Source organism: Miniopterus schreibersii (genome assembly GCF_964146895.1).
Source record: "Miniopterus schreibersii genome assembly, chromosome: 21".
Classification (NCBI taxonomy): domain Eukaryota; kingdom Metazoa; phylum Chordata; class Mammalia; order Chiroptera; family Miniopteridae; genus Miniopterus; species Miniopterus schreibersii.
This window is the reverse complement of record NC_138123.1, coordinates 3,713,774-3,727,657: the sequence shown is the minus strand read 5'-3', so window position 1 is coordinate 3,727,657 and position 13,884 is coordinate 3,713,774. Positions and strand designations below refer to the sequence as shown.

The following is a 13,884-nucleotide window of genomic DNA, read 5'->3' as shown; positions in this document are numbered from 1 at the left end:
AACCAATGTACTGACACATATAACCTTCCCTTTCTTAACATGACCCACGGTAACAGAGCAGCATTTTCCAAAGGCAAGACTCTAACGAGCCCTTTAGGCTGCCAGGCCGCCGTTCATCAGAATCACCGCAGCTCCCGTGCGGTCAGCCTCCCGTGTCTGCGTTATTTGTGTAATTTCATTACACTTCTCTCGGCCCAGACGTGTTAGTTATGTTTCTATTTTGGTTTTTGTTTTTTTTTCAAACTTCCTTTCGTATTAGCAACCTGCAAAATCAAATGTGAAACCCTTCCAGAGAGATGTCAGTAGCCTGGGTTTATGTCAATCGCGTTTAAATTCATTTGTTTTCTAAGAAGACGTATTACTTCTTAGATTCTTTGCGTGTTTTTGTCAAACGCAGTCAGCAGCGAAGTTTCACTTCCACGTGTTTTAGTAGCACATACGGATAGCACAGCACTGTTTGATCGCACGCGTGGGGTGTGACCTTTGTCTCAGGCCTTTGCATTTCACACGGTGCTTTTGACGACGACGGTGTCTTCGGTACAATCACTTACACGTGTCTTTCTGTTGCATACAAACCAAAGGTGCCTGAGCACACAAATAGAGATCGGATGAACCTTCTCATTCCATCACCTGCTCCTCCAGAAACGCACTCTCTACGTCACATTTTCCACACTTGCCATATTGCCATCGGCTGCTTCTATGTCCCCAAAGAACACTAACGAATGATCGATAGCCTGGACGTGTCTGGCCACGGCCTACACGTGCCCCGGGTAGTTCATTTATTTGCCTTGGTGGATTTGTTAGAGTGGGATTTAATCAATAGCTGATTCATTCATTCTGGTCTTCAAGAATGGAGAGACTGCCTTAGATGAAGGTGGCTGACCGGCTCTGGCTTTGATTGAACGATGACAAACACTGTAGCTGACAGCTTCCCGGGGTACCGGGCAGCCTCTGAGGTTTACTTATTTATTCTCCATAAACACGTACGATAAAATCTCCTCCTTGTTTATGTTTTCTTGCTGCATTACTGCTAGTATTCTAAAATGCATGATTTCCAGGCATGAGGCTCAGGGGAGAGCAGAGGGAAGGCAGATCGTGTCTCTCGCTGCCTTTAATTGGAACCGTGGCAGTTTTTTCTCCCAGTTCCACATCAGTTTGGGGCTGTATTATTGATGAGAAGTCTGGGGTGTAATGCCTTTGTAGCATTCACAAATAATTGTTTAAAAATTTGCCCCAAGCTACTGAACGGTATAAATGATATTTGTCCACACCGGCTTTGCGAAAGTCTGGATGATAGCAGGTCCGCCTGGGTGCCTCCGACTGCAGGTTAAACACCTTGCATTGTTTGAAAACTCCCCTGTGTCTTCACAGTCCCTAGCTTAGGGTGCGATATGGCGTGAGAGGTCATGGCTTGTGGCAGAAGACTCTTCCCTTTTCTGCCTCCCCAAAGTTGAGGTGAGACTTGGAAACCTCCCTGCATTTCATGACCTTGACTATCAAGGAATCTTCTCTATCCTTAATTTTCCCTCCCTGATTTTTTTCAGTGACTGGCAGCTTGAATGCTGAAGGAATAATTTTACAATGAAAAAGTTGAAGCTATGTTTTATTGTATTTCATTTTCTTAATCTGTGTCAAGAAAGCTAAAAGGTCCTACGGGAATCCCACAGCAGTCCTCCCGTTGCATCCCTTAGAGCCGAGTGTCATGCCCTTGGTCCCAGCCGTGGGACGCAGGGGAAGGGAAGAGAAAGTGTTTATGAGTAGGGGTCAGGTCTGCCACATACTCTAATTTACACTTCACTCCCCAAGTCTTAATCCTTGCGCCGTATTTTTACTTAGCAAAGCGAAGTTTTCCGTTGGTTTTCCTGATTGGCCACAAACAATCCTTTCTTCTTGTTTCTGAAATTTAAAGTGGGAGACCCCCAGGCTCGTGTCACTCATGACTCCCAAAATCTTAAAAAGTTTCGAGTGAGTCTCAAAAAAATACATGATAATAGCATATATGAGTATATACATTAATAGATACGTATTCTCTTGCTTCAGCGTTTTGATTAGGACGTTAATAGATACAGGCCCTGAGAACAATCTGGAAGGTAAGTTGAAAGGGACGTGAGGCTGAGAGCAGCAACGTTAAGTGTTGTCTCTTCAGGAGTATTAATTATTCTCCCTGTTACAGATCCCTTCAGATTGATTGGATGTCTCCGGGGAAACCGAATGGCATCATTCTCGGATACCAGCTCTTACGGAGGACGTGGTCCCCGTGCCCTGCGGCCCAGAGCAACCACAGCCGTGAGCTCTGCAAGGCAGGGATGTGTCGAGAACCTGAAAGTGCCTGTGGACACAGGTGCGGGGCTCCTGAAGCGAAGGTAAATCTTCTCCAGCCCGTCAGTGAAATATGTTTTTCTCACTAAACACTCCAGGTGAAAAGGCTCCCTCCTTAAGCCACGATTTATCATGATCTCCATTCCCACCAGTCCATCGAGAAGATCCCATGGCAAAGACAGGCTGCTTATAAAAACCCCATCATCCTCACGAGCATTTTAGCCGTCTCATGTTTCATCATCTTCACCAGAAACATCAGTTTACTAAAATAATAAGAAACCTCCTGAATCTGTATTTGATGGAGTGACTTGAATTTTTTATTATTATTATTTTTTTACAACAAATCCATTCAGCTACAAGTGAGTGTTTGTTTACATGACACTGATGAGTAACTGTGAGCAGGACCTTTCACTGTTTGTCAGAAATATTTTAAAATTATGGCCATTTGCAGATTAATGTTCTTATTAGTTGCAGTTTAGGAATCGGATCAATAACACAGCCAGACAGAAGAGTTTGTAAATGGCTTTTATTGACAAACGATGCAGAAAATTCTTGGTCTGAAGGTAGGATTTCGTATAATGAAATAAAGTTCCTATTCATCAGCGGTGTCACCCATTTAAGGACGGAAGCTACCACTAAATCCAAAAGATTCACTGCCCAAGGACACAGTAATTAAGAAAGGGAGCTTTTGCAGCAATGTGGATCTAAACACAAATTATTATGACACTAGCTAAAGAGTAGTTATCATCTAATAAATGTTATCAAACCAGCTGTTACAAACTATCCTTACTTATTTTTTTTGACAGTCCCCAGAATTGTCATTATGCCTAAGTTTTTTGTCATTTCAGGCCATAAACTGTGCAGTTGGATTCACAGAGCTACCCGAACAACCACAGGGGGTAGACTTTGAATTAAAGGGCCCCGTTTCTTTTTCTCTTCGGTAACTTTTGAAAAATAAATGAAGGTCTAAAGCTAGGGGCCCTTTTGAAGACTTAGAGATCCCACCTTCTACTGCTCACGTGTTGAGCTCGATTCAAATGTTGGTGAGGCTGCAAGTAGCAGTGAACAAAAGGGGAAAGAGAGACATTTCGTAAACAGTGGCTGGTTTTGTCTGTCCCAGGAAGCGTCTGTCCAGTGCATGTGACGCGCCAAGTGTAGGCTCTGAGGCTCCGTTTTGGCAACTGTCCTACACACACAGTGACAGTTTCTCAGACCGAGGGAGCATGCAAATAATTTCGATTGTCCAAGCACATAATTTCTTCCACACCTCCTGGAGGAAACACACATGGTTAAAAGGGCTTGTCAAAAATTAATTTCCATATAAATTTTATTTTTTTTCATGTGACATGTGTGCACACATATATACATATATATGGGGGTGTGTGCAAATATGTATGTAAATGTTGGACTCTTTTAAGATCGCCTTGTCTGGAGATTGGGTTCATAAATAAGTGATCATATAAATGATAAGAAAAGTGCAATTTATTAAAAAAAAAAGCAAAGCAAAAGAAAAATCAGTGAGAGGTTTCCACAGATGTGGAATTAAAATAAACAGCTATTAAAATACAAGCACATATATGACGGCAATTGTTCCTTTATAATTATAAACCGTCTTTCCATTGGAAGCACTGACATTCAAAATGTAATTCATATTTATGGAATATTACAATAGAGCACACAGCATGCTTGAAGGCTAGAAAAGCTACATTATATCAACTAGCATTTATAGAAAATGTGTTTTCCGATGTATGAATTTTATCAGACATATGCTACTCTTGGTCTCCTAACAAGCGCTATTAGAAAGTAATTATGTCACAGAAGATGGGGTGGTGTAATAGTCCTAACTGACTGATATTTCTTTCGATGTGATTCCGTCTCCCAGGTCTGCTGCGCGGGCCTGCTCTGTGACGCCCAGGCAGGGCCCCAGGGCTGCGATGGGCAGTGTGTCCCCTTCGTTTCAAATTCAACTCGAGTGTGTTGTGGTGGCCGCGTGCACGAGGCCCAGCCGGACCATCGCTGCTGCTCCGGCTATTACATCAGAGTCCTCCCAGGTGAGGGCCGTCGCCAGGTGAACTTGGTGACCCCGGGGACCAGGGAAAGCAGACCCAGGGCTCACGTCCGAGAACTAGTACTTCATGCACCTTCCCAATGAAAATCAAATCGCTTCCACGTAGCCAGTGACCAGCGTTAAACATCATTGCTTTTTGCAAATAAAATTTGACGTTTTTTTCCCCCCTAAGAATGAAATCAGTCGCGGAAGCCTAACAATTATTAATTCACATTACACAAAACTTTTTGAGAAGTAATTTTTTAAATGAGAGATTCTAAAACCTCCGCGGTCAATAGGTTGACACAGGCTCGCTCAGACCTCAAGCACTTTCATGTCCACTAAACGTTGAACTTGGCCCACATCCTGTTCAGTGGTGCCTTTTTTGTAGGATTAGAATGCCTACCGTGGTGTCAAGAAAAGACAAAAAAAGCAATCTTATGGGTTAATCAAAGAGAGCTTTTTGCCCCAATCATGAATCTCAATGTAACCAAACAGAGAGATTTTATCCTAAACTCTATCCTCAGCTAGTGATCTTTGTGAACTAATTTAACCCTGTTTACATCAAGAAGAAAGCGTGCTGACCCCCAAACTATCTCCTATCAAAATGTAATTAAAATTCAATCCGTGGTCTGCCAGTTCAAGGCCCAGATGGGTATAGACATTTTGATAGTTATCGATGAGCCTGAAGGATTGGTTAATACTATTTAGTTTATTTTTTTCTCACAACTTTCATAGCACCCACAACAAAGAGCAATAGAGAAAAGAATGCTCGTGACTCCCCCCCTTTTTTATAAATATGCTAATGACCTCGAGCTAAATGTTAATGCGGGTCATTCTTTGATAAGAATAACAATTAACAGTTAAGACCGCGTGGTAGCTTTTAGAGAGGAAACATTTTCGAGCGGTGGCGAAATAGATTCATTTTTGAGAGGTTAATGAGAAGGTGACGGATCCTTGCATCTTAGGTCTAATAGCCCTTTTTTTGAGGGGGGAAAATCAGTTTTCCTTCTCATTGATATAACCCACATCTTTTTTGATGACGCCTTTTCTTCTGACAGTAATGCAATAAGATTCTGAGGGATAGAGGGAAATGTGGCTGAACTATCCAAACCAATTATTTGTTCTTACTCAAAAGTGGCTTTTTGAGATACGGTCGGTTTTCCCCAATACAGACGCGTCCGCTGTTTCCTCTGAGCCCACCGTTGTCCTAAGTCATGTTTAATTAACTGATGCTGCAGCAGGAGAAAAGATTATTTTATTTTTATCTCGTTTCCCAGAATATCATGTAATAGGGAATGTGGGTGAAACTACGGCAGTGAAATTCAGGGTCTGCCACGGCTCCGCAATCACAAGCGTGCTGACCTGAGTATAGTGTTTTCACTGCCTCTCGCGTAATTGACCATTTCATTGAAAGTATTTTGTTTGGTTCAATAAATACAGTTTGGTTAAAGAAATTATAAGCATACGCATTATAGATTTATCAAGAGTTGATTTCTGACTCTACCCACGTTCCAAAAAAAAAAAAAAAAAAATTACACTAAACAGGACAGTATTTGTAGACGAGCTTTTTCTGTAATGTCCCTTAAGCCACGTCACCAGGCCTGAAGTGCTTATTTATTAGGGGTCAGAGAGGAAGTAAAGAGCATGGCCTCGCCTCTAGGCTGGCGTGTGCCCAGGGGAGTTGACACGCGTGTTTCTGCGTCATCAGCGCAAACATTTTGAGGGTGCACTGAGATTTTGCGTCTCCAACACGTCAGTGTTCTTTCTGGTATTTCTCAACCTGTCGGCGTCTGCAGGATGAGTGCGATAAAATTTCGCCGTGAGTCACAGCATATTTTTTTAACTCACGCGCCGCTGGTTATTGTCCTCGCCTGGCAGGTGAAGTATGCTGTCCAGATGAGCCGCACCACCGGGTGTCCGTGGGCATCGGCGACGCCTGCTGTGGCAGAATGCCCTACTCCAGGTCAGGCGCGCAGCTCTGCTGTGCGGGGAGGCTTCGCGACGGCCACGGCCGGCGGTGCTGCGGCGGGCAGGTGGTCGGCAGAGACCTCGAGTGCTGCGGGGGAGCCGAAGAGGGCACGGCCTACAGCCGCCTGCCAGGTGAGGGGCCCGCGCACCCCTCCGTGGGTGGAGAAAATGGGAAGCAGAGAGACAAACTACACCAAGTCGACAGCACTCCACGGTCACTGTTGGCCCAGCTGAGTTGCGTGTCTTTCATGCACATGAACACATGTAATCCGCACAACAACCCTGTGGGGTTACTGTTATTTTCTCCGTTTTATAGGTGAGGAAGCAGAAGCTTTTTTTATAAAATGTTTTTATTGATTTTAGAGAGAGAGGAAGGGGGAGGGAGAGAGAGAAGCATCGATCGGCTGCCGTCTGCGTGCCCCCTTCTGGGGATGGAGCCCACAGCCTGGGCCTGGCCCTGACCAGGGATCGTGGGACGATCGAGGCTCAGCCCACTGAGCCACACCCACTGGGTGCAAGCAGAAGCCCTTTGAACAGATGTTAAAAACTTCCCCAAAACACACAGCTAGTCAGAGGCTGTATTGCTTCAGGAAGCATGTAAAAGAAAAAAAAAAGGTAAGGTGATTAAAAAAAATAGAGGTAAACCATCGGATTGGAACCTCTAACAAGAAGTCGGATTTTGAGACACATGGGTAGACAAAGGACGTTCAGCCGAAGGGCGTAGCTCGAGCCGGAGTGTGAAATGAGCAACGTGCGAAGCTTGTCCAGGGGGTGGCGAGCCAGTGGGCGTATGGGAGGCTCCCACGGCGGGTAAGGGAAGGGAGGGAGGCAAATCTGAGCAGGGATTCAGCACTGCTTCGTGCTCACGGAAGGGTCCATGTGGCTTAGGGACGTCAATTATCCTCGGGTGGCAGAATGAACGTAACAGAGAAGTCGGGACACTGTTGGCAAACAGTGAAAGGGCCCTGGCCTAGGAAATGGAGTGGAGGTTGCTGTCCACTGGGACGGCGGTTATGATTTTGGGGGCCGCATGTTCTCTTTAGGGTCTTTGAACCTCACAAACCCTCATCTCAAATCACGGTGCGCAGAACACACACCAGAATGGCCCTGCCGTTTCCTGCGCCCTTGACGTGCACCCACGGGCCCACATTTCAGAATCGCTTCTCTCTCTCCTTCCACAGGACACTGTGCCGGTCAGGCAGTCCCTAAGCAAACTGTGACGTTCCTCGGGATTAGCGCTAGGGTTTCTCACGACATCCTTCATTTCCGCCAACTCTGGAAGTCATGGTGGACCGAAGGAATGATATTTATAAAGAGGGGAAAAAATAGCTTTTTATTCTCTTGACCTTCCTGCAGATTTCACTGGAAATAGACACATTTCACTTTCTTTTTTCTTTCTCTCTCTCTCTGCTGCTTCTCCCTCCCGTCGCCCCTAATGGCTCTGACCTCAGTGACCTTCCAGAATATCCATATGGCTCCTTTTCTCCCCCCCCCGTCAACCTAACACCACCATACCTGCTACAGGAGGCTGTGGGTGTCGTGATTTCGGTCCTAAACCCGGCCCCTCTCCCCGCCTGGCATTGTGTTCCTGCCACGAGACCGGGCTGGCTCGTAAAACGTCTCTTTATGTACTTTATTACTTAAACTCTTTTATTTGCCTGCAGGAGCCCTTTAACAAAATCACATTGAATTGACTTTCTCACACCAAATCAAATCTCCCCGGTCCCAGTTCAGTTGTCTTTGTCAATATGTATTTTATAAATGGAGTGAATTAACAGATGCTGTCAGAACAGAAGTGCTGGGGCAGCATTTATGTTTTTAGTGCTCTCTCTGGGCAGATGAGTCGTGTAGGAGCCTTATACAGGCGCCTTGGGATGAAAGCCGTGCCTGTCGTTTCGGCGGATATGTATTCTTAACCGTTTTCCCGGACTGTATTTTAAACGCCTTTATTACTCTTTTCATTCTCAGTGTTTGCTTATACGATTTTATCATTTCTGCCATTAATCTTGGCTTGAACTTGATTGTATCCTTTTGTGTTAAACCAGAGGGGATGAACGGCTCTCCGACACGCAAAGAGGACCGGGTTTCCCGTGAGCCACGGAAACCGGCCACGGAAGAGCTTCGGAGCCTCTTGGCCTTGTTTCTATTACAGCTGCGGTCCACGCAGCCGGCCTTCGATCGGACTCTCTGGGTTGCTGCTGTCCTGGAGAAGAGCATTGAGTTTTCATGCCCTAGACTCAGGCTTGCGTAGAATGAATGATACCCCCTGTTAGTTACATGAGATGGGATTTGGGGACTTTGCAAAAAAGGGAAGTGTTGCCCGGCTGGTGTGGCTCAGTGGGCTGAGCGTCATCTGTGCTCCGAAAGGCTCCCCATTCAGTTCCCGGTCAGGGCACATGCCTGGGTTGCAGGTTTGATCCCTAATTGGGGAGCGTACAGAAGGCAAATGATCGATGCTTTCTCTCTCCCTCTCCCTTTCTCTCCCTCCCCCCCTTCCTCCGGTAAGGATTAAAAAAAAATCAGGGAAATGTAGCACAGAACCCTATCCTGTGTTGAGTGGACTGAAAGGACATCTCCCAGGAAGATTTCCATGACTTAAGTGCAGTATATAAATGCTACAAAATCAGTTGCCACGATTCGGGGAGCGTTTTTACTCTACCTGTGTCTCGTTTTTGTGGCGGTGGCCATAAAGCCACCTACCGGTGAAGACAAGCACGCATGTCTTTTCTTTCCATCTCTGCCACCCATTTGGTAAGTGTGTCCTAAGAAGGAGCGATCACAAACCTCTTTTTATTTTTTCATTCTTCTAGGCCTAAACCATAACCCCTCGGCTAAAATGTGGTTCTCACGATCAATCCCAGAGTTCCACAGGGATGTGTCATCTTCTAGACTCGGTGTTTTGTTTTTTTTTACCAGGGCACAGTTTTAATCTCAAAAGCATGATTCATAATCCTTGGTCTTGTTTTAAAAAGTTTTTTAAGAAAAATAGAGTGCCTATTTTGCAGATGTAAGAATTTAGAAATTCACCAGGCCCGTGTGTTTATGCATGTTTTCATTTTCAGCCCTGGCCGTTAAATAAGAATCGATAACATACTGGAAGTAGTTTCCTCCGTTGTATCCAATACAGTGGAAACCATCCATTGGATCTTTATGCCGTTTGGAAAGATACTCATTCAATACATATGCTCTTTTTGATCTCAGAATAAATAACTAACGCTTCCATGCTAGTAACACCGGCATCCAGCTCAAAGAGACACTCCACCTGGGAACAAATTTCATGAAGGGCCCCTAGAAGAAACATGGATCAACCCATCAGTAATCCGGGACCCATCTTGTTCTTCTTTGAGCATATTTAAAACCGTGCCTTCTGCGTGTCCGAGTTCAAAAGTCAAGCGCCGCGCGTGATAAATTAGGTAGGGGGGTCAGAAGCTCTCGCAAGGCAGTTTCGGGAGATGGCCTGACTCGGGACACGAGCTCATTCATGCTGAAGCGATGCACCATGGGAATTACTACCCAGCCCTGCTCGGGAACATCTGCTCCCCCTAAGTGAGTTACTGCACGTCAGACGTCTTTATGTCAGAGCATCGCGGTGATGGATGCAGTCCCCAGAAAAGGCTGCATAAAAATCTGGTGCTCCGTTCTGGCCATTAAGTGAAATTACTATTTAAATTAATGGCACTGTCACAGTTTATCTGTGCAAAGAATGAACGCTGATTAGGGTATTAAGTAATTAGCAATTTATCACGCTGGAACAAGGTTGATAATAATTAAAGAAGTAATGGTTTACCGAAGGAGCGAGAAAGGGAGTCCCTTCTTGTTATGGGGGTGAGATCTTGGCTGGAAGTTTTAATTCAGTGAAACAAACAGGAGGCTCTCCCTGAAAGAAGGCCTCTTCCCGCCCCCCCTCGCCTTTTTTTTTTTTTTTAGCATTAAAACAAGTTCATTAATGAAATTTTAGTTGACCTGTCAAAAGCCCCTCAGAGCGGTCAGACGGCTGATTAGGAGTTTGGAATGAGGTCAGCGTCTGCATTTTGATTTTCTACTTAGAGCCTGGGTCCAGAACACAGCGTGGCAACCACGGTGCGTCACCTCATCAGTGAGCATGCCCAGTGGGGGCGGATCTGTCTCACGAAGGAGGAGCAGTTACTGTTCTTGCTGGATCCACAAGAACCTGTACCCTAGACGAAGCCAGGCAGCCGCTTATGAGACGCACGCTGCAGCTTCGTCTTCGGCCCCAGGAAGAGCTGCCTCTCCCCTCTGCCTGGCCACTTACCCCGGAGCACGTGGGCAGCCTTTCCTCCCCTGGGAAGTCCTCCAGATTTCCTCTGTGTCCCTCTGTTTTAACCACAGGACATGTCATCATCACAAAAGGGGCAGGAGATTCTCAGGCCGGAAATCAGATCTTTTTTTTTTTTTTTTTTTTTTTTTATTGATTTTTAGAGAAAGAGGAAGGGAGAGGGAGAGAGAGAGAGAAACATCGATGAGAGAGAATCATTGTCGATCGGCGGCCTCCTGCACGCCCCCCACTGGGGATCGAGCCCACAACCTGGGCACGTGCCCTGACCCGGAATCAAACCGTGACCTCCCGGTTCCTGGGTCGATGCACAACCACTGAGCCACACCGGCTGGGCCAGAGCTTGGAGACGTTTGGCCCCGCCGACTGGTTTTGGAACACTTGCTCTTGTGTCTTCTTTAGCTAATTAGCATCCAGTGCTTTTGGTAAGAAAGCCCCCCCCCCCAGACTGCACATTTAAATCACCTTGCTGGGGACACCTTGTTGGGTATTGTACCGTTTGAGCCACTGCCCGATTCTGGCTTCTTTTATCCCGAACTTCACAGCCCCCTCAGCCTCCTTCCCATTCTCGAATGTCCTGTTCACATGCGCGTTGCACCGTTGCAGGGATGCTCTGCTGCGGGCAGGATTATGTGAACGCGTCAGATACCATATGCTGCTCGGCCTCCAGCGGAGCCTCTAAACCACACGTTAGGAAGAGCGACCCGGTGCCAGTAAAATGCTGCGAGACCGAGCCTGTCCCAGGGAGCCAGGGCTGCTGCAGCGGCCTTGGATGCGGCCCCCCGAAATATCTCGGCTCTGACAAGGCTTCAGCCCCAATGACGACGCAGGTAACGGGCAGAAACCCTCTTGGAGTACGTGAGACACTGTGAACCTACCTTTTCCCACCCTGCAGTGACTTGTATATATCCCTGTAATTCGGGAAGATGAAATAATTTACTTTCTGAGATTCAGACATATTAGTATTTATAAATCACTATAAAAAAATCCAGAGAATCATCAGAGACAGGGTTTTCAAATATAAATAATAATTACAACGACAGTTCATGGGCTACTTGGATTTTCACTGGGTGGGGAACGCGTCTCACGGGTCATCCTTTCCCAGCATCCCGGGATGGGCAGGTCCCCAAATATGTCCTTATTTTTTCGGAAACTCCATTAGGACAGGGTCAAGGTAACAATAATGAAATAATTGACGCTGTTATTAATTCTAGGGGATCTACTGAGCGCGAGGCATTCCCTGGTGTTCTTTGAGTCGCACAACAAGCCTTTGCGCTCAATTTAATTTTAATGTTCTCACAGAGGCAGCCGAGGCTTGGAGAGGGTATGTGACTTGCTCAAGGTCACAGCACTAGGAATTCGTTTGACAGATTGGATCTTGATCCAACAACAAGTGCTGTTTCCAGGACACAAACTGCCTTCGTTTCTTGTTTATGAATTTTGAGATTCATTCATGAACTGGGTGGAAGAAAACTTCATTTCAAAGGTGTAAAACTTGACCCCACGTGTGTCTAAATGGGATTGTAAAGTCCTCTTCCCCCCCCCCACCCACCTCTGCCGCCCGGCTTAGGAGACCGATGTGTGCAGGACCGTCTGCCCCGCGTCTGTGGAGGCGCATGGCGGCCAGTGTGACTTCAACTTGACCAGCCCCATGTGCACGGTGATCCGAGGGTCCCCCAGTTCTGCCGAGAAGGCATCGGTGGGAGACATGTGCTCCTCCGTGGAAGAGCCCGTTCACACGGGAGGTGCGGACACGGCGTCCTTTACGGGTAAGAGAAAGGGAGCCACTGCCCATGGCGCAGGAGGGGAGTGAAGAGCTGCCGAAACGCAGATTCATTTCACCCTGTCTGTCTGTCTAGATGTGGACCTGGAGCCCTACACGACGTATGAGTACAGGGTTTCGGCCTGGAACGGCTACGGGCGCGGCTTCGGCGCTGCCGTTAGGGCCAGCACGAGAGAAGACGTGCCTCGGGGAGTGAGTCCCCCCCGGTGGGTCAGGACGGACAACCCTGAAGACGGAGTAGTCCTGACCTGGAAGAAACCCGCGCAGCCAAACGGTACTAAACTGCTCTGACAATAGAAATGCCGTAGTCCCGTAAATCCACGAGCAGATGGGAGTGAGTGTGATCGGCACGTGATTGGCACGCACCTAACCCCTGAAAAGCGCTCCCTGACAAAGTGGACTTGAGGGATGGATGTGCCAGCTGGTCATTCATTGAGTGCCATGGGCCTCAGGCATTGTGAGGCCCCCATTTTTTCCCCTTGAAGCCCAGCCTATATCTGGGTTGCTCTAAAAAAAAAAAAAAAGACAATGCGTGTTATGGGAAGACAAAATAGTTTTAATATTGAGAGTAAATTTGCTTGCTAATGAGGGGAAATAAACATAAATGACTCTGGCTACGTCGAGAATCCATCTCCTCCGTAAGAGTGGGTGTAATTAAGAACGGCTGGAACGTAGCAGTGCGATAGCAAATGGAAATTAAATAACGCTAGAGCATCCCATTCCGTCAGAACGCGAAGACATGTACGTCGTTTGCAAATAGTGACAAGGACCTGCTGCTCAAATGCAAGCCTCTCCCTGCCTCTTTCAGGTCCTGTCGTTTACTACGTCCTCCGAAACGGAACGGAAGTATTCCGGGGAACGTCATTGACCTTCTTGGATACAGAGGGGATTGAGCCTTTTCGGGAATATACGTACCAGCTGAAGGCTTGCACGGTGGCTGGCTGTGCCGCCAGCAGCAAGGTAAGGGGACCCTGCCTCCAGTCTGGACGAAGTTATCCACTGTGAAGACCGTCTAGGTTGGGAGGGATCTTGCCAGCGACAGAATGCAGCGTTTCTCTCGATACCGTGTTAAGTGGGGTGTCCCTGTGGCGTCTCGACTGAGCACTAATACTTACGCCTGAAAGTAGAGGTCACTGGCCCTGGCTGGGTGGCTCGGCTGGTTGGAGCATCGCCCCGTACACCAAAGGGTTGTGGGTTCAATCCTTGGTCTCGGGGAGCTTATGAGAGCTTCCCTCTCCCTCTGCCTCTCCCTCTCTTCTTTCCTTTCTCTCTAAAGTCAATTAAAAAAAAAAAAATCCAGAAAGTAGAGATCACCATAGGCAATGAGCATTGGGGAACGCTGCCAAACGAAAGCAGAAAACCTCACCAAGGGCCTGGGAGAGACAAACACTCCCGGAGGGCAATGAAGAAAGAGCCATTATCCCCAAGGACACCCAGGAGAACACGGACTCACACAGGACAGCCCTGATC

General features: G+C 46.9%; 1 protein-coding gene across 1 annotated transcript in view; it reads left to right on the top strand.

The window, feature by feature from the left end:
- Positions 1–13,884, top strand: part of USH2A (usherin) — a gene marked incomplete at its 5' end in the record, with an annotated part of 301,919 nt that overhangs the window by 223,222 nt on the left and 64,813 nt on the right. The window contains 7 exons of the mRNA XM_081124187.1: positions 2,174–2,363; positions 4,202–4,370; positions 6,248–6,469; positions 11,238–11,461; positions 12,202–12,400; positions 12,491–12,688; positions 13,223–13,374. Coding sequence (XP_080980313.1) covers positions 2,174–2,363; positions 4,202–4,370; positions 6,248–6,469; positions 11,238–11,461; positions 12,202–12,400; positions 12,491–12,688; positions 13,223–13,374 — 1,354 coding nt within the window. The remainder of the gene's footprint in view (positions 1–2,173; positions 2,364–4,201; positions 4,371–6,247; positions 6,470–11,237; positions 11,462–12,201; positions 12,401–12,490; positions 12,689–13,222; positions 13,375–13,884) is intronic.